Source organism: Amaranthus tricolor, chromosome 15 (genome assembly GCF_026212465.1).
Source record: "Amaranthus tricolor cultivar Red isolate AtriRed21 chromosome 15, ASM2621246v1, whole genome shotgun sequence".
In the NCBI taxonomy this organism is placed as follows: Eukaryota; Viridiplantae; Streptophyta; class Magnoliopsida; order Caryophyllales; family Amaranthaceae; genus Amaranthus; species Amaranthus tricolor.
The window spans coordinates 7,565,034-7,587,144 of record NC_080061.1 but is presented as its reverse complement, the minus strand read 5'-3'; the positions used below and the strand labels follow the sequence as shown (position 1 = coordinate 7,587,144).

Sequence of the window (22,111 nt, the reverse complement as noted above, 5' to 3'; positions counted from 1 at the left end):
AAAATAAGTGAACAAGATCACAAATAAAAAATAATGTCAAATTAGAGTAACGAGAAGAGTATTTTAGTTAAAACAATGTAAAATCCTTAATAAGGATGGAAAAGTATTGATCAATCTTTATTCATTAATTGATGATTAATACAAAGGGGGGAACAAGTCTATATATAGACTGAGAGGAAGAGCAGAAGTGGGAAACAAAAAAAAGAAAGCCGACTAAAAACAAACAACAAACTAACAGCTTCTTAATAGGTGGGACTTGGGAGGAACATTACGTTGATCAAGAATGATGAAGAAGTGTGATTGTTAACTAAGGTCATGTTGGGATTGAAGATCTTATTTTAAATGCAAAATGACAATTTTACCTCATTTTACATGGATAAGGTTGATAATGATATGTAAGGAAAGGAATAAAGTAAGGGTAAAATAGAAAATTGTATAAGTTTTTTGTCAAAAGAGGCAATATTGCAAGTAATATGAAACATCCAAAAATGAAAAGTTTTGCAAATAAATTGAAACGGAAGAAGTAACAAACTAACAGAAAGCAAATAACAAGCTATTTAAAAATATTAACTAATTGTTGACCTGTATATTATATATTAAGGTATAATGTTAAATTTTGTGTTCTTCCTTTCTTACTATTCTCCCACCTCTCAAGAACCAAAAAATATTTGTATTTATATTTTAAAGGAAAAATTATCATAAATAATATAAATTTTTTTAATTTTCCTACAATAATTCTAATTTTTTTATCAACTAAGACATCGTTGCCTATTAAAGTAGTAGTTGCTACAACTAAGACAATACTCAATAGTCCCATGTATAACTTTCTTAAGTCACAGTATAGTACAGACTTACGGTACACATCGTTGCAAAACAACAATGTCAGTTATTAATATCCTCAAGTGACAAACCTAATTGAGGATTTCATGATAGTGGTTCGGATCAGCCAACAAAGTGTTGTACAACCGACGGATTATCTGATCGAACGGTAACTTGTAATAAGTGACATGTGCACGTTGTCATAGTCATGGTCATCAGCCCAGCATCCGACACATTGTAATACAGTAATATCTGTACTTAAACATCAGTTTTACCTGCAGATTTCCTCCAAAAGAATTCACAAATACACCTGAAATACATGTTATGTTTCAACAAATGCCTATGGAAGCATCATAGTCTCATTGAGTTGATGAGTCGGAATCAGTGGCCTCCTCTTGGGAAGTTAAATCGGAACCTTCTCCTTCCTCTTCGATATCATCATAAGCTCGGTTAGATGTCATCTTCGTCAATGCTGCTGTTTTGCTTGCCCTCTGAGAACGTGCACCTGATCGAACAGTTGAAGGGACTACAGTTGTGGGTGAAACTTCTTCATCAGAGGAGCTTTCTTCACGTTGTGTGCGTCTTCTTGAACGAGAAGGTTGAGTAGGACGTGGAGCCGGAGTTGGTGGTATTTCAATTGAATGATCTTCACTAAGATTATACTCCAGATTCAACCTCCCTAGCAGAACTCATAAAAACTAAGTTAACAGAAGTATCTGAAGCAAAAAAGAAGAAACCAAGAAATTGGCAAGGAAGTTGGGAATGTAAGAGCCAATATAAAGCAAGCTCAAATTCCCATCCATGTACTAATAATCATCTATCATCTAAAGTACTAATCTGAACAAATTGTATAGACAAAGATGGAAATCAGTCATTTTTGGGATTTAGAAATGGAAATCAGAAATTGCATTTGTGTACTCGCCTTTGTACCCCGAAAACAAAGATGGTGTGGGTTTTTTTAGAATGTCATCAGTTTTAGAAAATGACATTCATTTTAGAAATGCAATTTTTGACAGTCAAAAATAGGATCAAACAAAACTAGGAAGGTGCGGTTAGTGTTTACTTTCACCTAATATTGACAACTCCTAGTTTGAATTATATCAGCTACGTGACACAGCACTTCAAGATATACATTCCGATAACAGAGAGGGTTCAACGTTTTACCAAGAATGAATTCAGCATTCTCTCTAGTCAACTTCTCATCTGGATTACAATCCAATTTTCTCAAGTGTTGAGCCATGTTTGTTAGTTCTTTTACAAGCTCTTTCTCATATGAGATAGACCCAATGATACGATTCAGAAGAAGCCGCATCAACTTGATTGTTCCTTGTTCTGACTCTCGGAAATGAAGTAAAACTATGGCCTTGCAGAGAGCTGACACGTATGATTTTTCTGAAGCTGTTTTCTTTAACGCAAAGCTAACCACCTTGAAAAAGGAAAGAGTAGCAATTATTCAGGACAGGTTAAATTTTAGGTTCCAACATATCACACCAATCCTAAGTGAGCAGGAGAAATATCAACAGGAGAACTTTCTGGTTTCAAAGCATATGACCCGACATGGAGTCATTTGAAAGTATGCCATCTAATGGATCAGAAAATTATTTCAAATCCAGCTCCAAGTTTCACATTCTAAAACTGAAGCAATAAATATTAACATCTGAGTCCATGTATCTTAACGTTGTCCATTCTCGATGGGACCAAAGATATATAGTTCTTTGGTTTAAGATTATAGTGAGCTATAGTAAAATGGTTCATCAAATAATAGCACATCTAATCTTTGTGAATATGCTATTCACAACTGTTAGATGTACACACTCTTACCCTTTAACATTTCCAACAATTAATAAAATTTTATTGTTATTGGTTAGGAACATCTGAGAGCAAGTCTTGCACAAAAATCCTGTCAAAGTTTGATCATCAAATTGGACTGATAATAAATCATAGGTCAGTCAGTATTAGATTATTTGAAAAAGAATGTTATTGAAAGTAACTTTCATCTTCCCTAAATGTGCAAGTTTAGGTGGTACCTCAGTGGCTATGCGTAAAGCAAGACCCTCTTGTCCAGCTTCAAATCCATCACTGTTCTCCACACAACCGGTATTTTCCTCTGGGTAACTATTCACATGCTCATTTGTCTCCTTTTGATACAGCGTTGATTGCATCATTTGTAGCATAAAGCGTGATGCTTGGACAGCACGTTTACGCATATTGGATATCAAATTATTCGATCCCCCATGATTCCCATCAATCCCGGGCCACATTGCACGCATTACAGGAACAAAGGCCTTAGAGAGATGCTTCTGAAAACACGGATAGAAAAAAAATATATGTCATCCCCTCACAATGTGGGATCTCATTGCAAATAAACTCAGAATGGCATACATCAGAAAGTATTCCACTTACCTTGTGATTAGATGACAGTGAAGGGTAATGCTCAAAAAACACCGATAAGCATTGCTTTAACCTGATAGAAAAGGAAAAACACTTAATGAAACAATTATGAAGGCAAGAGAAATGTCCCCTCAAAAGGAAAATCACAAGGAGCACCAGGAAGCTAGTATAGTGCACCTTGGTATTTCAATGTTTTCCCTGCTGAAATATAAGGTAATCAACTTAACCAGGATTAATGAATGCAAGGAATCAGGTATGCTAGGATAACTCTCACTCAAAAGAAGAATCTTTGCAAAACCCTCGCCAAGAGTAGCCTGGACTGATTCATTCTCTTCAACATCCAATGTTTGGTCAACAAAATCTCTTTCTAATCCAACATATAAAAGATAAAGAACACCAAAATTGAAACCATCAATTTTATTGCACATATCAGAAGTCTGATGCAGCCCATTATCAAGTTGTGTGAAGAATTCTTGCCCTAGAGCTTTGTCAACTTCTTGAGGGTCATGCCACATTAAAAGATCCATTAATCCCTTTCCAGCAAGAAGACTAATTGAAGATGGTCCCTTGACAAATGAAAAGGCTAATTGTTTCACCACTTCTACACTTGGTCTCCTTTCCAATAATCCATAAAGACCCAGACATCGTAGAGCAACCCTTTGAACATCCAAGTTAAGATGCTTGGCCTGCATACAAATTCATTTCAGTAATCTCCATTGATAATAGGGATGGAGTAGGAAGTAAAAGAGTAAAAGCAGAAAAACTCAAGAGTTTCTAATATTCATACCCCGGGAAGCAACAGGGCATTAAGTAATTCAGTAGGTTCGATGGCCTTCCCTAGTAATATGTGTAAAGATTTCGTATTTTCCAATAGAAGACCAATAACAGCCAGGCAATGCAACCACTCAAGAAAGTCAGCAGTTCTTTCCCTGCATGACCTAGCAAGTTCTTCAACTACTTGAAGAATAACTTCTTCAAACTCACCATCAGCTGCATGAACTTTCTTTACCAGCCCTGCTACTGCAATGGCCCAGTCCCTGTCACCACCAAGATTGATTCCATCTCCTATAATAATCTTGTTACCACTGCTGTCTACTTCATATTCAAGTGGTTTATGCAGCAAGTCCTGAACAAATGTGCTGGCAGTCCTCCTGATTGTCGCATCAGAGAAGTCAAGCAGTGCACCAATCAACAAGAGTTGCCGTGATGCAAAGTGATAATTTGCTCCTGAACACATTTCCTTGTTAGATGTACCACACACAAATCAGTTCAAATAAATGAATTTTACCTACCCATTGTAATATGAGCTTGCACCAAATCTACATAATCAGATACTGTTGCAGGGAGAAATTTCTCTAGGAGTTCATTGTAGCTGGTCGCTTCTGCTGCATATACAGTTGCTTCAGTGCCCGTAGTTGCAGCTGCATCTGAGCCTTTTACCTTCCAACAAATCATATAAACAAAAACATATGCTCATATGTATCATCAATCATGAGGTAACTTAAGAAATAACTGATGACAAACAATAAATTACTAATTGTTAGAAACTATTATCTGCTATAGTTGAAACCATATCAGCAAGGACTTTATTACATAGCCACTCAATACCTCTTTACAATTTGGTATAGTTTCCAAAACCTTTTAGTCAATTACTTATCACCCATTAGAAGGGTCATTGGTTAATGATACTAAGTATCGATTCATGATTCAATTGAACTTTGTTTGGATAGAAGGTATCAAAGAGGAGAGGAACTGAGGAAGTGTATGGATACACTTTTCACTAGGATGTTGATTGGGCCATCAGGGAAAGAAAGATGTAAAGAACTTCCTTTCTCAGTCAGTCCTACAAACGAAAAATTTGAAGGAAGGCAGAAGTTTGCTTTTCCTACTATCATTCATATCCTTTCCTTTCAGCCTTTCCCTTCCTCGCCAGTCGCCACCATTGCTACCCAGTGAGACTGTTTTTGTTCATGATGACAACATGAAGGTCAAAAGAACATTTTGAGCTATTGACTTTACTGTAACTACGATATCAACTTCAAATACTAATACTATTACCCCCTCCCTCCCCTTCCTCCCCTCCCCCTCTCCCCAATTATGGATATACTTGTTCCAAAAATAGGATATGGAACTCATGACGAGTAAAAGTAGTTGTATTTCAGCAACAAAGTCTATAATTAAGTAAATTCATCAAATAATCAAGTTCTTTATATAATAACAATAACAAAACAAAAATGGGGGAAAATTAATGTGAAATTTTGAAGACAGGAAGTGATGAAACCCTTAATTTCCAGAGCTTTATCCTCCAAATTGGAGTATATGGAGCCAGCTACAATAATGCGCATAAACAAAATATCATCTAGATGCCAAAAAGACATGGCATATGTAAAAGGTATTATTGTTGTAATTTATTATTTATCTTTCAAGATTTATCTGTATTTCCAGGTTATTTCTTAAAAAACCAAAAAGTGCTTGCAAGACAAACTATAATTTGATCAATTGATGTTTGAAGGTAGCACATATCTATAAAATTCAGGGGATTTCCTCTATCAGCTTGAACAAATAATCTTGAGTGAAAATCAGTCTTAACGTGCAATAATAAGTTCGATTCAAAAAGGATTACTTTTGAGCTGCCAAACAAATCTAACCAGAAAAAAGAGTACTTCATAGAGGTAAATAACAAAGAACTGATAAAATTTAATTAGTTTTAATCGATACAACTCAGCTTAAAGTAGTAAAACATATTGCAATTTTCAGGTGAAGAGATAAGACCTTAGTTGGATCAAATCTCAAAGTTCTCAGATTTTTAGTTGGATTCTAATCTACTTTCTATTTTATTATGATTATGGAAGGAAAAACCTGGTGAAATTAATCTATTAGAACATTAGATCCATCTAACTATAGGCTCTAACTAATTAACCTAGATGAAAAACCATATAAACTTTGTTAAGAGAAGTGAAATTTTCAAGCATCAAAGAAAAAAAAAAAACATAAAGATGACAAAGATACTCAAACACAAACAACAAATAAAAGCCTACCAGGGCCTCTGTATGGAAGTGCTGACACACAACCCTCCAATAGAGAGCAAGCTCTGGCTCCAGAAGCTTGACACCATGGTTGCAATTAGAAACTGCAGAAAACAATGCAATCTAAATTAAAATGCAAAATATTTAACTAAGAAATAGCACCATTATAAATCTTTTTACAAAAATACAAGCTCCCTCAAGAACCATAGAATTCCTTCATCACATTGTCTTTCTAGATTTCTTCTTCCGACGCAAACAAATTCAATAAAAAGTTTGTGAAATGTAAGTCGAATGATTTAAATACAAATATATGGCATGAAAAAACATACATATATGATGTGAAAATCAGAAAAAGGTGGTTGTTTATGATCAAACCTTCAGCTTCGTCACACGAGTCTTTGTACTGTTGTATCTTCTGAGTTTCTTCAGGCTTACCCATCCCAGCACCTAAGAGAGCCCTCATTACGGAAACACCAACACTCTCATATGTTTCCACATCCAAATACTTGAGAAGTTCAACTGGATTACTATTGCAACTTTTGCATAACCATTCATCTATCAGTAACTTCACACATTCTTTCACAACAGCTGGAGAACGATCAGAAAGTCCTCTCTGAAGAATTGATGCTCGGAGCTTGATGCTAGAAAAAAAAAATTTACTAAGATCAGATAAACAAAATGAACACATAAAAGCATGAAGGAACATGTATGCAGTAGAAAAACCATGATTTTACACATTGACACACCAAGAACGACATGCCATATGACCTGATGAAGAATGAGTAAGTTTTGAGAGCAATCAATTATTTTCATAATATGGTACTAATCATGGGGACAAAGACAGAGAAGGAGGAAGCAAAGGCAACGCAAGCAAAAGGACAGATTATTTTATGTTAATTATCTAGTAAAAACAGTTTAAACTCACTCAGCTATAATTCTTAATGTAATTGTTATGAACTTGAACAAGGCTAATCAACTAGGGAGCCATATATAGTCTCGCTCTTGATATTAATGTAAAGTTGATTTTAGCTTTGATGAATATAAATTTACAAGCTTCTTGATTTTTTCTTTCAAGAGGTTGCAGTTAACCTAAGAAAAGATACATGATTAAATGCTCAAAACTTCATCACAATCTATTCAAGCTAACTTCCAAAATCCTGCATGCTACAGTGCAGCTTATTACTATAGCATTTTATATTCCATAACATCAAAACAGGGACTACATTGCCCTAAGATTTTCGGAATACCACCTATGTTTGCTTTTTTAAAAAATGCCACTTCCATTCAACTAAGGAAAATCTCACCTTTTATGATGTCATTCTAAACAGATTTGCTATTTTATTTGTTTGTTCATACAGTTGTGTATATTGGAGCTTGTATTTTGTTCAGCAGAAAGGTGTTATCGCAGTTAAGAATGATGTTGTAAAAGGTGGGACATTTCATAGTTGAGTTTGAAGGTGTGATCTTGTTAAGAAAGACAAATATAGATTAGATTTTTATTATCTATTTTTCATAATTTAAACTTCAGCTTCTATTCTAATATACAAATAGTGTGACCTTCACCTAACAGAAACTTCTACTCAAGATAAGAAATGTGAACAATTATGTTAAACAAATGTGAATTTACCTGAGGCTCTGGAGAGGAAATTTATTGGCCAAAACAATATATGCAGCTTTACGTACTGACTCACTAACATCAAGAGTACAGCCGATGATCACTGATGATGTTGTATTAGTAGGGGGTAAGGACAGAAGAATAGTCTTTCTTACATCCTGCATAGTTACATCACCAAACCAAAATCATATGTACGTTAAACTTGATAAATAAGTAGTAACTGCAAGAATGAATATATACATACTGCATTTTGCTCTGAATCCAGAGTTTGAATGAATAAATCAAGTATGTCACTGTTCTCAGAATCATTAACAAAGCGCGAAAGAGCTCTAACTGCATATGTACGAATTATGGGAATCTTGTCTCCCACTCGTACAACCATGCTCTCTGTCACCTCATCCCATAGCTCATTGCTTACTTCTGCATCATCTGGCAATCTCATTATGATCTACAAAGTAAAAAAATAGCACAAAGAATGAGAAAAAAGAGAAAAAACGTTAGAGACACCACTTGAACAAAACATTATTCATGAAAATTGAGAACACATTTGTCAAACTAACAGCATCAACAGTAATCTAATATTAAAATACTTCCATAGAAAAAGAAACATCTGATGTTTGCATTACTAAATTTACCATGGTGAAAGAAACAAATTATAGTGTCCACACATGGACAGCTATCAACATACTAAACATGCTTGGTTTCAACATATTTCACACGAAAAATTACTTTCAAAGACCACTTCATCAAATGTGAGAGTTTCACAATTGTTCCTACTGCCTCTAACCACCAGATATTATGCCAAGTGCAAACTTTTTGACATTGATAGATCGAGACTAAAATGGGTCACAACTAAATTTCTACAATAGAAGTTTTAGGTATAAAAGTATATTTGATTATCATGGGTTCACCTAATGATTGAGGCTTGAGGATATTCCCTTTCACCTTGTAATAGGGGTTTGATTCTCACCACCTACAAGGAGGAATAATTAGTTATTACCATCTCCCCCTTGCTAGTATGAGTTCTCTCACCCACCCTCAAAACCAAAAATACCTTGTAATAGGGGTTTGATTCTCACCACCTACAAGGAGGAATTATTAGTTATTACCATCTCCCCCTTGCTAGTATGAGTTCTCTCACCCACCCTCAAAACCAAAAATATATATAAAACTATATTCCTACATCCCAAATTAGTTGAATAATATTATGTTTGGATCGTTCCAAATAACTTGGAATATTTCCTTATATAGTAAATTTACCTATCAAATCTTAAATTTAACCTATAATATAATACATTTAGTCACACTTTAACAAATTTACGCCATGCATTTGATTCGATTACACCTAATTAATTTAATCTATCAAACCCTAACTTTCTCCTTCAATCTAGAATCCAAAAAATGAGCATAAAAAAATATGTTACAACTTACAACTGATTTGGGAGGAATGGAGTACACAAAATTCAAATGAAATGAACAGGACAACTTATTTAAAGTTTTAATAAGCTTGAGTCAGTTAATTGCAACTCTAATTAGTGACAATTAATAAGTTTACATCACTTTTTTACTTAAGTTGTGCTCAGTTCAATTATAAGTATACATAGGTTTTTTATTTGAAACTAAGATTGATTCATTCATAAAAATATAAATAAATTCAATTGCCTACATTGCTATTTGCAATTGTAACAAGTTGAAAAGAACGGACTTGAAAACTCGTTTGTTCCAAAACCAACTAATAAACCTTGATGAAAGTTTTCAAAGTACAGCTATAACTGCATAAAACCATGTTGGTATAAATCATAAATACCTGGGAATTCTCTACTCCAATTCTTGTACAAATGTAAGAATGAAAAGAGGGAAAACACACAATTGAAAAAGCAATTCCTAATTGAAAAACCCTAACGATGCAAGCAATCATAATCAACAACGCGTAACATAATTCGAAAACACAAAAAGTACCTCGGAAATTATCTGACAAGAGCGAAACCTAGCAGTTTTATTAGCGGAAACGAAAGTTAGAAGAAACCGCAAGAAAGTTTCTAAGAAATCATCATGAAAATCAATGGAAGTTCTCTTGGAGTCAGTGAAGCAAGCGAAGGTGCAAACGAAGCGGATTATACGCTCCGCAGAAGCAGTTCGTCGCTGGAAAGTGAAAATAGGTAAAAGAGCTTTGCGGAACGAAGAGAAGAATGTTTGAGGTTGAGGTGACGAAGATCTGAGATTGCAGAGTTCTTTCAGTTTTCGATTGTGTGTTGCGTAGGAAGCTTTGCTTTCGTCCAAAATTAGAGCAATTTTGCGAGTTAATTGATGGTCTTGCTCAATTTCCACCATTGTTGAAAAGCTCTGATCCGGAATATTTTTCTGAGATTGAAGTTTGAAGAGAGAAGGAATATTTGAATTTAAGCGGGATTTGTGTAGACCCGGAATTTTGAAGTACTTTAATCGGATATCCAATTGAAAATTGACCCAATTTGAAATTCACTCGATCCAATACAAACAAGTAAAAATAGAACTTTTGGAAAAAGCTCATTAAATAAATAAATATTAAAAATAAGCAAATTTTAAAATTAATTTTGTAACAAGTTTTTCTCGTACTCCAACAAAGCAGAACCATAAAAGAAACGTTTATTGTTATTAATAGCCGAGACATTTTTAATAATTTAGGAATAACAACAAGGCAGGAAATCACGCATTAAAAGTAACCGTGGGTGATTCTTTACCATGTTTACTTTTTATGACTTTTAAAATGGTTTTGCTATTATTAACAGTGGTTTATTCCATTCGTGTTTAGTATTATACTATTGTTTTAAGCCAGACTCATCGTTAAATGAGTTGTTGTTACTAATAGCAGCCTGCGGCCCATTGTTTTGTAAAGAAAATACAAGAATGCCTATTTTCATTCAATTGAAACAGCTAGTCTCTTGAGAGACCGTTTCTTTGAGAGACATATTTTAAGTCTAGCCCATTAAAGATTAATGTCTAATTGTCGTATTCTTCATGCCTACTTACATTATCCTTAATACTACTTACCGTATCCTTAGTGCCTAATTTCAATATCGTAAATATCTACTTACATTATTTTTAATGTCTACTTACAATATTAAAAAAAAATATATATATATAATGGGCTGGCCCAATTAAAGGGTCTCTCAAAGAGACCGTCTCTCACAATCAATAGCATTTGCAATGCAATGTCCTGATCTAGATGAGTAAAGTAAATCCCATAAACCACACCTTTAGTAAAAATTTGTGGAAATGAAAATTGTGTTTGATGATCAAACATAAACTGGTGAATGAGTGGTTAAGATGAAAGTAGAGCATAAGTTTGTATATGATATTAAGAGCCTCTTTGCCCAATAGTTGTAAGTTGGAGTTGATGACTAAAGTTGTTGGTTTGTTTGACCAACGGAAAAATTAGCTAAAAAGGCAACTAATAAGGAGATCTTATGTAAAAATTTTATATTGGCTTTCACTTTAGTAGCAATGAACAATGAACTTTTACTTTTTTTTTGACCAGCTTATTTGTTCGTTGTTAGTAACAACGAACAAATATTCGACCTCAACTTTGGCATAAAGACGCATAATTTAAAAATTAACATTTTTCGAATCATATTTTGAATTTTTTTTTAAATGAGGTAATTTTTCATATTTTCTTTAATAAATAACCCAAGATATCAACAACCGCTCTCCTGAAATAGGGATGGTCATGGGTCCAAGACCCTGTTGGACCAGCCACGAATCCGCCCCTTTTTTAAGGGTCTGGGTCTTAATTTTTTAGACCCATCGGATCCGAGTCCGGGTCTGGATCCAAAAAAATTTAGACGGGTCCGGGTCCGGGTGTCCGGGTCCTAAGGTGAAGACCCGGACCCGGACCCTAAACTTTTAAATTTTATATTTTATATTTTATATTTTATATTGTAATTTTAATGGATTTATTTTGATTTACTTTTTCTTTATTGAAAAACTAACTTATAATTGTTTGATATTTCCTTTAGGATCTTGATGAAGTTGAAGAAGATTGATCAAAATTGATTGTAATTTTTAATGTTATGGAATATAAACTATGTTTCTCATTTAGTCTTTTATATTTGATTTTTAATTATGTATTTAGACAAGTGTTTTTACGTTCTAGTAATTATTTTGTATTTGAATTTCATGGATTCGAATAAATGTTTGTAATACGATGGTAAGTTGCTTACAAAAATACAAAAAGACTCGAAAAATGTTCAATTTTGACAAATCAAAGAGGCTTTGTATAAGACCCATTAAGTACCCATTAAGGACCCTAGACCCTGTCAGATCCGTAGGGTCCGGGTCTGGGTCTGAAAATTTTGGATCCTTAGGGTCCGGATCCGGGTCTGGATCCAAAAAAATAAAAGGGTTCGGGTCCGGATCTGGCCAGACCCGCTTCAGACCCGCCCCATGACCATCCCTATCCTGAAAGATGGTATCTCAAGCCCAGCACAAATGTAATTTGTTTATTAAGAAAGAAAATATCCTTAAACGCGCATATAGTGGATTTCGAAAATCATTATAGTTGGTGTTTTGACCTATAGAAATTGGTGTTTTAACCTGTTGAAATTTATATTTTAACTTGCTTTAAGTTAGTGTGTTTATGCTGCTCAAGTTGGTATTTTAACCTGTTATGTTTGTGTTTTAACCAATTAAAGTTGGTATTTTAACCTGTTTAAGTTGGTGTTTTATGTTGTTTAAGTTCGTATTTTAACCTGTTTAAGTTGGTGTTTTATGTTGTTTAAGTTCATATTTTAACCTGTTTAAGTTGGTGTTTTAATCTATTGAAATTAGTATTTTAACCTATTAAAGTTGATGTTTTAATTGTTGTAGTTGATATTTTTATATGGTAAAGTTATTTTTTACTACAATACCAACTAAAACAGCATAAAGACACCAACTTTAAAATAATATTATAAACAAGTTAAGAAACCAATTTCAATAGATTAAAATACCAACTTTAATAGGTTAATTTAACAGGTTAATCTCCAAACTCCAAATAAATTAAAATATCAACTTTAATAGGTTGTACACCTACTCGAATAGATTAAAATACTAACTTTAATAAGTTAAATACCAACTTCAATAAGTTTAAGCACCAACTTAAATAAATTAAAATACCAACTTAAACAACATAAAACACCAACTTAAACAGGTTAAAATACCAACTTTAACAAGTTACATTATCGACTTCAATAGGTTAAAATACCAACTCTAATCAATTAGCAACTTAATAGGTTAAAACACTAACTCCAAATAGATTAAGATACCAACATTAATTTGTTAAAACGCCAACTCAAATACGTTAAAATATTTACTTTAATAGGTTAAAAAATCACTTCAAATAGCTTAACAAATGTCAAGAAGCGCGTGTTTATTTTCGATCTTAAATTCTCTTTTATTCTAATAAAATATTAAATCGATCAAATGAGGGATCTCTCAAACAGACGTCTCGTTTGAGAATTTGGGACAAGTCAATACTCTCGGGTCACAGCATTCCGGATGATGGCCAAACAAAGCCCACGTAAAAGAGAAAATGGTGGCCGCGTCTTCCACAAGCATTCACAGGAAGAGCCGAGTGGAAAGGAGAGAGAAAACAATTGCGAGAAAACACAAAAATGGGGTTAGGCTCATTGACATCTCGAACAATGATTCGGCGAGCATCACCCTTACTCCATAGATCTCTCATTCGATCAGTAGTTTCAACTCCTCAGCTCAATAATCCTGATTCTGCTGCTGCTGCTGAGGCAATTCCAGATCCTCCTCCTCCACCACCTCGTCCCCCAATCAACAATGCTAGGGTTCATTTCCCTAATCCTGAAGATGCTATTGAAGTTTTCGTTGATGGCTACTCCGTCAAAATTCCTAAGGGATTCACTGTTCTTCAAGCTTGTGAGGTTGCTGGTATTGATATTCCTCGATTTTGCTATCATAGTCGTCTTTCAATTGCTGGGAATTGTCGTATGTGTTTGGTTGAAGTCGAGAAATCTCCTAAACCTGTTGCCTCTTGTGCTATGCCCGCTCTTCCTGGTATGCATATCCTTTTGATTCTGTAATTACTTTCTTTTCCCCTTACTTGCAACATTTCTTAAAACTGTTGATGAAAATGGTGATTTCTAATGAAATGATGTGATGCAGGGATGAAGATAAAGACAGATACTCCATTAGCGAAGAAAGCTCGGGAGGGAGTAATGGAGTTCTTACTTATGAATCATCCTCTAGATTGTCCTATATGTGACCAGGGTGGAGAATGTGACCTCCAAGATCAGTCTATGGCCTTTGGTTCTGATAGGGGTCGCTTTACTGAAATGAAAAGATCAGTTGTTGATAAGAACTTGGGTCCCCTTGTTAAAACTGTCATGACTCGATGTATCCAGTGTACAAGGTATGTTAAGCGTCAATATATTGGCTTGCTCAATTTTGCTTCTTTTAGTTTACCGATTTATCTGCTTCTGGGGTTAAGTTTAATTTATTAATCAGGAATCCTTTTGTACATAGAACAAGTTGATGCCATTGTCTTTGAAGCTAACATTATTATTAATCACGCTTTATGCATTTTCCCTCAGATTATCAAAATTCAATTTATTATCAGCTAGTCTCTTGAGAGACTGTCTGTTTTGAGAGACGTATCTCAAGCCCAACCGATCAAAGATTGATACCTACTTACTATATTCTTAATGAGCTACATACATTATCCTTAATATTTATTTACTGTATCCTTAATGCCTAGTTTCAGTAGCTTAAATGTCTATTAATATAATGGACTGGCCCAATTTAAAGATGGTCCCTCAAAGAGACTGTCTCTCACAAGAATTTGTGATTTATTATTCATATTTGTCATCAAAAGCTAGTTTACATAGTTTTTTTCTCTAGAGGTACCTATTGTTTAGAAAATGTTTGAATGTACCTTCTACAACATATCCCTCTCTATAACCTCTTTGAGAAACCTTTGTAGAGATAGTTTCTTATTAGCAATAGTCAAAGATATATTTTTTAGGGTTTTATTTTCTAGGATTGTTGTTAGTTATTTTCTCCTTAATAGGGAGGTTGTTACTAAGCCTTTTAGCCTAATCCTATTCATCATTTGTAATTAAATTGACGATAAACAAAATATTTAAAGTCTTTTTTTTTTCTCACACAAAAACTCTTAGATTTGTCTTTTTATCGACCTTATACTCTACCTTCAATGAAGTTGCTAACGAATATCTCAATACTTACACTATGTCTGGACTTTGGATAAGAACTTACAAGTGAAAGGAAAAGGGAAAGGGAAGGCAAAGGGAGTTAGTAATGTTGGAAGTAGGCTATTTAGTGGTGTGGTGTTGTGGAGTGACCGGTGAGTATAAATATCATGGTGGGTAATGAGAAAGATGAAGAAAAAAAGACAATGAGATTGAGGGTCATGCAGCGGAGAGAAAGAGAGGGAGATACAAGGAACAAAGTGAGATATGGCTTGAATTTGATGTTTATACCGACAAATTGAATTAACAAATTTTATAATAGATGCCTTTTGAAGATTATGTGCTTATCGGCCATTGACAAAACCAACAATTTAGAAGCTAATGAGTTCTAACGAGTAGCTGATAATATAAATAGAGACTAATGCTTCATGTTCAAGCTAGACCAAGTTATTGATGATTATAAATTCTGAATCCAATGTCAATCCAATGAATCCTTAACGAGTAGCTTTTTTGTTAATTACTTTGTTCATTTATACTGTGTTAACATCTCTTGTTTGTTTTCCTTGAGAAATAAGCACACCATGCCATTTGACTCTTTTTCTTTGTAAATCCAATATCTACTAAGAGTAAGCTTCTCATTGGTCACCGCTCTGATCATTATTTTTCCAATTTTCTTTACTTGAAGTTCATTATCCCTAATAGTATCTTCCTTGTTATCATAAAACATGATGATGTGCTTTCTCCCGGCGCCTGCTTATTTTATTATTTTGCTTGGGTACGTTTTGTCTATAGATGTGTAAGGTTTGCAAGTGAGGTAGCTGGAGTTCAGGATCTTGGTATGTTAGGCCGTGGTAGTGGTGAGGAAATTGGGACTTATGTTGAAACGCTTATGACAAGTGAGCTGTCCGGCAACGTAATTGATATTTGTCCAGTTGGAGCCCTTACTTCAAAACCTTTTGCATTTAAGGCCCGAAATTGGGAGTTGAAGGGAACTGAGAGTATTGATGTCACAGACGCTGTTGGATCAAACATACGGATTGATAGTAGAGGACCAGAGGTGATGCGTATCGTTCCACGACTCAATGAGGTACTCTTGATTCTATACCAAAGTTCCCTTTGTCATTTGCTTTTCATCCTAGTAGCTTTAGTTTTTCCGGTTTCTCTGTGATAGTTATTTTTTGGGGGTGTTTTTATGTAGAGATGTTAAGGCATGGCTTGCCAAGCGACGTAGGTATCCACAACATATCATGTAAATCAACTAGCTGCTCATGAAACTTTGTTCTGCTTCATCAAGATGTAAATATGTAATCACATGACTAAATTTACACATGATGCATATGTTTCTTGTTCTCTTCATTGTTTATCATATAAATACTATGTATGCACATAATGAATAAGTTTCTTGTTCTCTTCATTGTGTATCATATATGGACATTTGGAATGTCTTTGGTGTGGTGGCTTGAATTTCAGTGAAGTGGTGGAAACCGAGAAGCATAACACAAGGGTGTTAATTGTGCACCACGTATTCTTTCACTCCAATGCTCATTGAGGTTTGGTTTTGTCATTAATATCAGGATAACTAATTAGGGAGTGGGCTCAAATTGGTGAAATATGTATGAAGTTCGACATTGTAAAGAGAGAAATAGTAGGGGGAGAAAATGTAAAATACTGTGGGTGAAGCCGTGATGGGTTGCTGTTGTAAAATACTGTCGGGAAACTTGGTACATAATGGAGGGAGTATTTGAAGTGTCATGGTATTGATTGTATTATTTACTGTTACTAATGGTTATTGCTGATAAATTTGGGAATAGGGGTGTGAATCTATTTATTCAAAGTCTATTAGCTTAGCATATGTTGTCTTATTCGTACTTGTGTAAATAGTTGATTGCAGATGTTGTCTATTTTGCTACCTAATCTTGATCTTTGTTTTATACTTTTGGTGTTGTTGATATAGAACCTCAATTTAAATCAATCTCTCTATACGGTTCCTTCCGAGGGCATCAAATGTCTGATTTATAATATATGTATAATTGTTGTTGTTCTCCGATTCGTTGTTCTCCAATTATTTTGAAAGCTTAAACTTGAAACCTATAAGTGTAGAGGGAAACTAATCCCTCAAAATCGGTATGGTCAAATATCTTTCCAAGTGCGTCATTGAGCTATCCAATTTCATCTTCCCCGGTCCACATTCAACACAGTCCACAGTCCAGGCTTAGCAAGCCCACCTTTTTTCATTATTATTTCAAGCTGTGAGAAGATTTATTAAAAAGAACAATATTGAGCCAATTTTATCTTCATGATAGATTCATAGAGGTCACATGTTCGAGTTCCCTTAGGGCCATGTTCTTTAATGTTAGGGCCCTGGGAATAGTTGGTGCGCACATGCTGCCCTGATACCTGGGTTATCAAAAAAAGATGCAAACTACAACATGTTGCAGTGAATTATAAGAATATCCGCAACTGGGTCATTCTATTTGACGACAACCCATGTGAAACATATGCTTTTGATAAAGCTTTTGTCTTCAATTCATTCAAAAATTGATAGATGGAAAGACCACGGACAAATTTTGTTCAAGAATTTCGTAAAAGCTCCATAGAATGGACCCATTCTTACTATGCTGCCAAACTATCCTGTTCTCAACAGTAGAATTTTCCTAAAGCCTCGATACAGAATCTTCATCCTTATCAGTAGCAGACTTCTAAAAAGGTGCAATCACCATTTTAAGCTAACAGTTCTCAAATGGTTACCTTGTTAGAGAAAACAAAACTGGATGGATTAGAAAACTGACCTTGATGGGTTGATCTTAACATCAAATGTCATGCCTAAACAAGATCTGTGATCTACTATCAACTTGTAAACCAACAAAATACTTGTAAACTGTAACCCACTTGATATAGTTGTAGGAATGCCTACTGCTTAAGAAGATTTCATTGTAAGTCAATACTTGGTTGGCTAGCTCTTGATGTTCAATATTTTATTTCTGAATTTATCTTTTGCAGAGTTGGTCCTCTGATGGGCCTATCGCATTTTCATTGAGTTTGAGCAATTTTTAGAACCAACCCCCACAAAGTTCTGAATTATTGTTACAATTGACATTGAATTTCCTCATATAGCTGTAAAGAATAACAATGTTGTTAATGTTATGGATGGATGTTGTCATGTTGTGAGATTTGACCATATACCACATTCTCGCAGGATGTAAATGAAGAATGGATTTCAGATAAAACACGGTTCTGCTATGATGGTCTGAAGAGGCAAAGATTAAATGACCCCATGATTCGTGGTTCTGATGGACGTTTTAATACTGTCAGCTGGCGAGATGCCCTTGATGTGATTGCTGATGTTGTTCACAAAGTTAAACCAGAAGAGATTGTGGGTGTTGCTGGTAAATTGTCTGATGCTGAGGCTATGATGGCGTTGAAGGATTTCTTGAACAAGATGGGATCGAATAATGTCTTGTGTGAAGGAAATGGCACACAACCTCAAGCTGATCTGCGTTCTGGTTATCTTTTGAACACCGGCATTTCTGACCTTGAAAACGCAGATGTCTTTCTTCTCGTGGGCACCCAGGTACTTGTTACTGTTGGTTTTTGTTCTTGAAGATATTCATATATAGATGACAATATCACGATTTTCTATCGCTTATAATTTTATTTTTAGTACATTAGAAAATTATAAAACTAATAAATTCCATATATAGATATATAATATAGAAGTATATCCTAATATTTTATTCATATTCGTTAATGGTTGGTTCTTTGTTTAAGGGGCGCGAGGTGCACTGTGGAGCAAAAGGTCCTTTTTTCCGAGGTGCAAGCCACAAGGCAAAGGCACAAACTTTTTGTATGTGAGGTGCACATTTTCGCTAAAAAGCTCCAAAATCAATTTTGAGCATATTTAATACTTAAAAGTTAAAACAACACGAATTTCATATTAGTATAACATATAAGTAAAGCTAAACACTACTTTGGCACATAAAGTCATACGATGACTCGATAAGTCGATTACATAGTCTTGAGTTAACTAAAAAAGTAAATACTAAAACAAAGACAAAGGTAAAAAAAGAAGAAGCAAACATCGGTTCTTGATGCTTGAAATGTTTTGTGACACACTATCTAAATCAGAATCATACTTCGATGAGTGAAGATGGCAACACTTCAAGGTTATTTTTTCTTTTCGTTTCTCGCTCCATATTTTTTCTTTAGAGCAAGAAAGGATATATTTTTGCTTTCCAGTCAATAAGTAGTTGAGAATTGAGGGTTATTTTAGTAATATTAGGCAAAGACATGTTACTCATCAAAATTTGCATCTGACAAACGTGAGGCGCAAAAAAGTGCACAAGTCAAGAGCCTCCTGTATCATGTTACACCTAGACTCAAGGAGGCGTTTAAGCGGTCGCTCTTAGCGCTTCACGCGCGGCACACTTTTGACAAACGTGAGGCGCAAAAAAGTGCACAAGTCAAGAGCCTCCTGTATCATGTTGCACCTAAACTCAAGGAGGCGTTTAAGCAGTTGCTCTTAGCACTTCACGCGCGGCACACTTTTCGAAACACAAGTGTATTCACGTTATGTTAGTTCATATTTTTGTTTTTGTTTGCGGACTATGGATACAAGCCTATAAGTGTGACATTGACAATGCTCAACACACCAACTAAATTCTAATATGGGCTATCCGAGATGAAATTCATATAAGGTTTTTACTGTTTTAATAAAGAAGTCACTAGTATCGAAGCTGATAAACAGATATAGGAATTTAAGAACAAAATTGATTTAGACAAGTGGGTATTATTCTACAGTGTAATAAATGAAAGTACATAAGAGGTTGCAAAGTACATAGGGTAAGACATAAAGATTAAGGAGTAATTTAATTGTTGGAATAATAAAACAAAAAATTTGAAATGTGTTGATGTCATGATATTATCATCGTCATAATTAGTGCTCTATAAATATCAAATGTCTATATTATTTCTGTTATCATTCTTGCATGTCCTTGTAGTTGCTAACTTCAGCTTGCTTATTATATTAATATTAATGTTAATATTATTATTATTATTATTATTATTATTAAGGGAATTCCCTAGGCTAAGAGCCTAAGAAAACTTCAAATTTAAGAAGTTCATATTCTTATCAAATTATGACGAATTGCTGGTTTTATTTGATTTCCATTGTTATGTTTCTCAAATGTTCTCTTTTTGATACTTTTCATCAGCCTAGAGTTGAAGCTGCCATGGTAAATGCCAGAATCCGGAAAGCAGCACGAAATAACCTTGCTAAGGTTGGTTATATTGGTCCTGCTGCGGAGTTCAACTATGACTATGAACATCTTGGAACAGGCCCGCAGACCCTGCAAGAAATCGCTGAAGGCCGTCATTCATTTTTCTCGGCCATCAAAAATGCTAAGAACCCAGCTATTATTGTTGGTGCTGGACTCTTTGAGAGAGAGGATAAAGATGCAATCCTATCTGTTGTTGAAACCATTGCAAAGTCAGCAAATGTAATTAGACCAGACTGGAATGGTCTTAATGTTTTGTTGTTAAATGCTTCCCAAGCAGCTGCCCTGGACCTTGGTCTTGTGCCGGAATCTGACAAAAGTATTGAGTCTGCTAAGTTTCTGTATCTTATGGGTGCGGATGACGTGAACTTGGACAAGCTTCCGAATGACGCATTCGTTGTGTATCAGGGTCACCATGGTGATCAGAGTGTATATCGTGCCAATGTCATTTTGCCTGCATCGGCTTTCTCCGAGAAGGAAGGTACATATGCAAATACTGAAGGTCGCACTCAGAAAACCATTCCGGCAGTTCCTACTGTTGGAGATGCTAGGGATGACTGGAAAATAATTAGGGCCTTATCTGAGACAGCTGGAGTGAGGTTGCCTTATGATTCCCTAAATGATATTCGACAGCGAATGAGGACTGTCGCGCCAAACTTACTAAGCATAGATGAACGGGAACCAGCTACTTTCTCTGCATTGATTAAGCCCGATATCAAGAAGGAAGTGAATCCAGCTCCTTTTAAGTCAGCAATTGAAAATTTCTATATGACCGACTCGATTACCAGGGCGTCAAAGATAATGGCTCAGTGCTCTTCTCAGCTGTTGAAAAAGTGAATTACTTTCCCTTGGCAATAATTTTAGCAGGAAGAATCTTCTTCCAAGCCCTGGGCGTTTCAGCTTTATACTTGTATTTTTGAGAGTTTCCGATTGCTTTTTGGCATTTACTTTGTAGTTGGGGTTGTCAGCTGCTTTAGTTCGATATTCGTTGTGGTATTTTTTCAATAATATTTCCAAATTTTCCAGAGGCTATTTTCTCCCATAATTGTAATGTGTATGATACTGTTTGAGAATTAAGATGTCTTTTGTGAGCGTTCTTAGTCGAATAAACTTAAATTTTTTTTACTGATAACAATTTTTTTTTTTTTGAAAAATGAACATGTTAATCACGTTTATGAGATGCCTAGTTTGATAATCAAATGAAAAATGAGCACTTGAACGCTGATTTTTTCAACATGCAAATCAAGAAGATATTTAACATGTTTATCGGTTCTATTAACTTTTTCCAAAAAAAGACGTTACTATCACTTTTATGGGCCCAAGTTTCAACATTCAGTCAAAATGAGCATTAAGAAGTTGATTTCCTTGACACGCGAATCAAAAAGATATTTAACATCGTTTTTACTGGCACTAGCTACTTTGAGAAACAGACGTCACGAATACACTTATAAGTCACTAAGTTTTAGTATCTATTCAAAATGAATACTTACAAAATAGACATTTTTACTGGCTATAGCAATTTTTTAAAAAATTAGACATCATAATCATCCTTACGAGTCGCTAGTTAGAAAATATGGTCAAAATGAGTACTCATACTCAAAGTGTGAGTGCACATATTCCTTTTTACCATCTCGTTGGAGGGGTATGAATATGAACTATTGATCACCTTCTTTCCTCAGATTTTTACTTGTGTTAGATATTGGATTGATGACTAGTCAGCTGTTATTAAGAAGTTATTTGTAAAAAATTAATAGTAGTTTGTTGATTGTCTTTTTAAAATGTAGGTCAAAATCG

General features: G+C 34.7%; 2 protein-coding genes across 2 annotated transcripts; one reads left to right on the top strand and one right to left on the bottom strand.

Moving 5' to 3' along the window:
• Nucleotides 1–796: 796 nt before the first annotated feature.
• LOC130801810 (uncharacterized) lies at nt 797–10,316 on the bottom strand. The gene is made up of 12 exons (XM_057665703.1): nt 9,811–10,316; nt 8,096–8,299; nt 7,864–8,009; nt 6,612–6,877; nt 6,249–6,340; nt 4,503–4,650; nt 3,998–4,437; nt 3,388–3,896; nt 3,223–3,283; nt 2,847–3,119; nt 1,984–2,245; nt 797–1,498 (listed from the first exon to the last, which is right to left on the bottom strand). Exons 1-12 carry the CDS (start codon nt 10,180–10,182, stop codon nt 1,179–1,181), a joined length of 3,093 nt encoding a protein of 1,030 aa, XP_057521686.1. The 5' UTR covers nt 10,183–10,316; the 3' UTR covers nt 797–1,178.
• A 2,978-nt stretch (nt 10,317–13,294) lies between these two features.
• Nucleotides 13,295–21,427, top strand: LOC130801809 (NADH dehydrogenase [ubiquinone] iron-sulfur protein 1, mitochondrial-like). The gene is made up of 5 exons (XM_057665702.1): nt 13,295–13,893; nt 14,002–14,248; nt 15,837–16,131; nt 18,241–18,615; nt 20,255–21,427. The coding sequence occupies exons 1-5, from the start codon at nt 13,482–13,484 to the stop codon at nt 21,152–21,154; spliced, it is 2,229 nt and encodes a 742-aa protein (XP_057521685.1). The 5' UTR covers nt 13,295–13,481; the 3' UTR covers nt 21,155–21,427.
• Nucleotides 21,428–22,111: the final 684 nt, after the last annotated feature.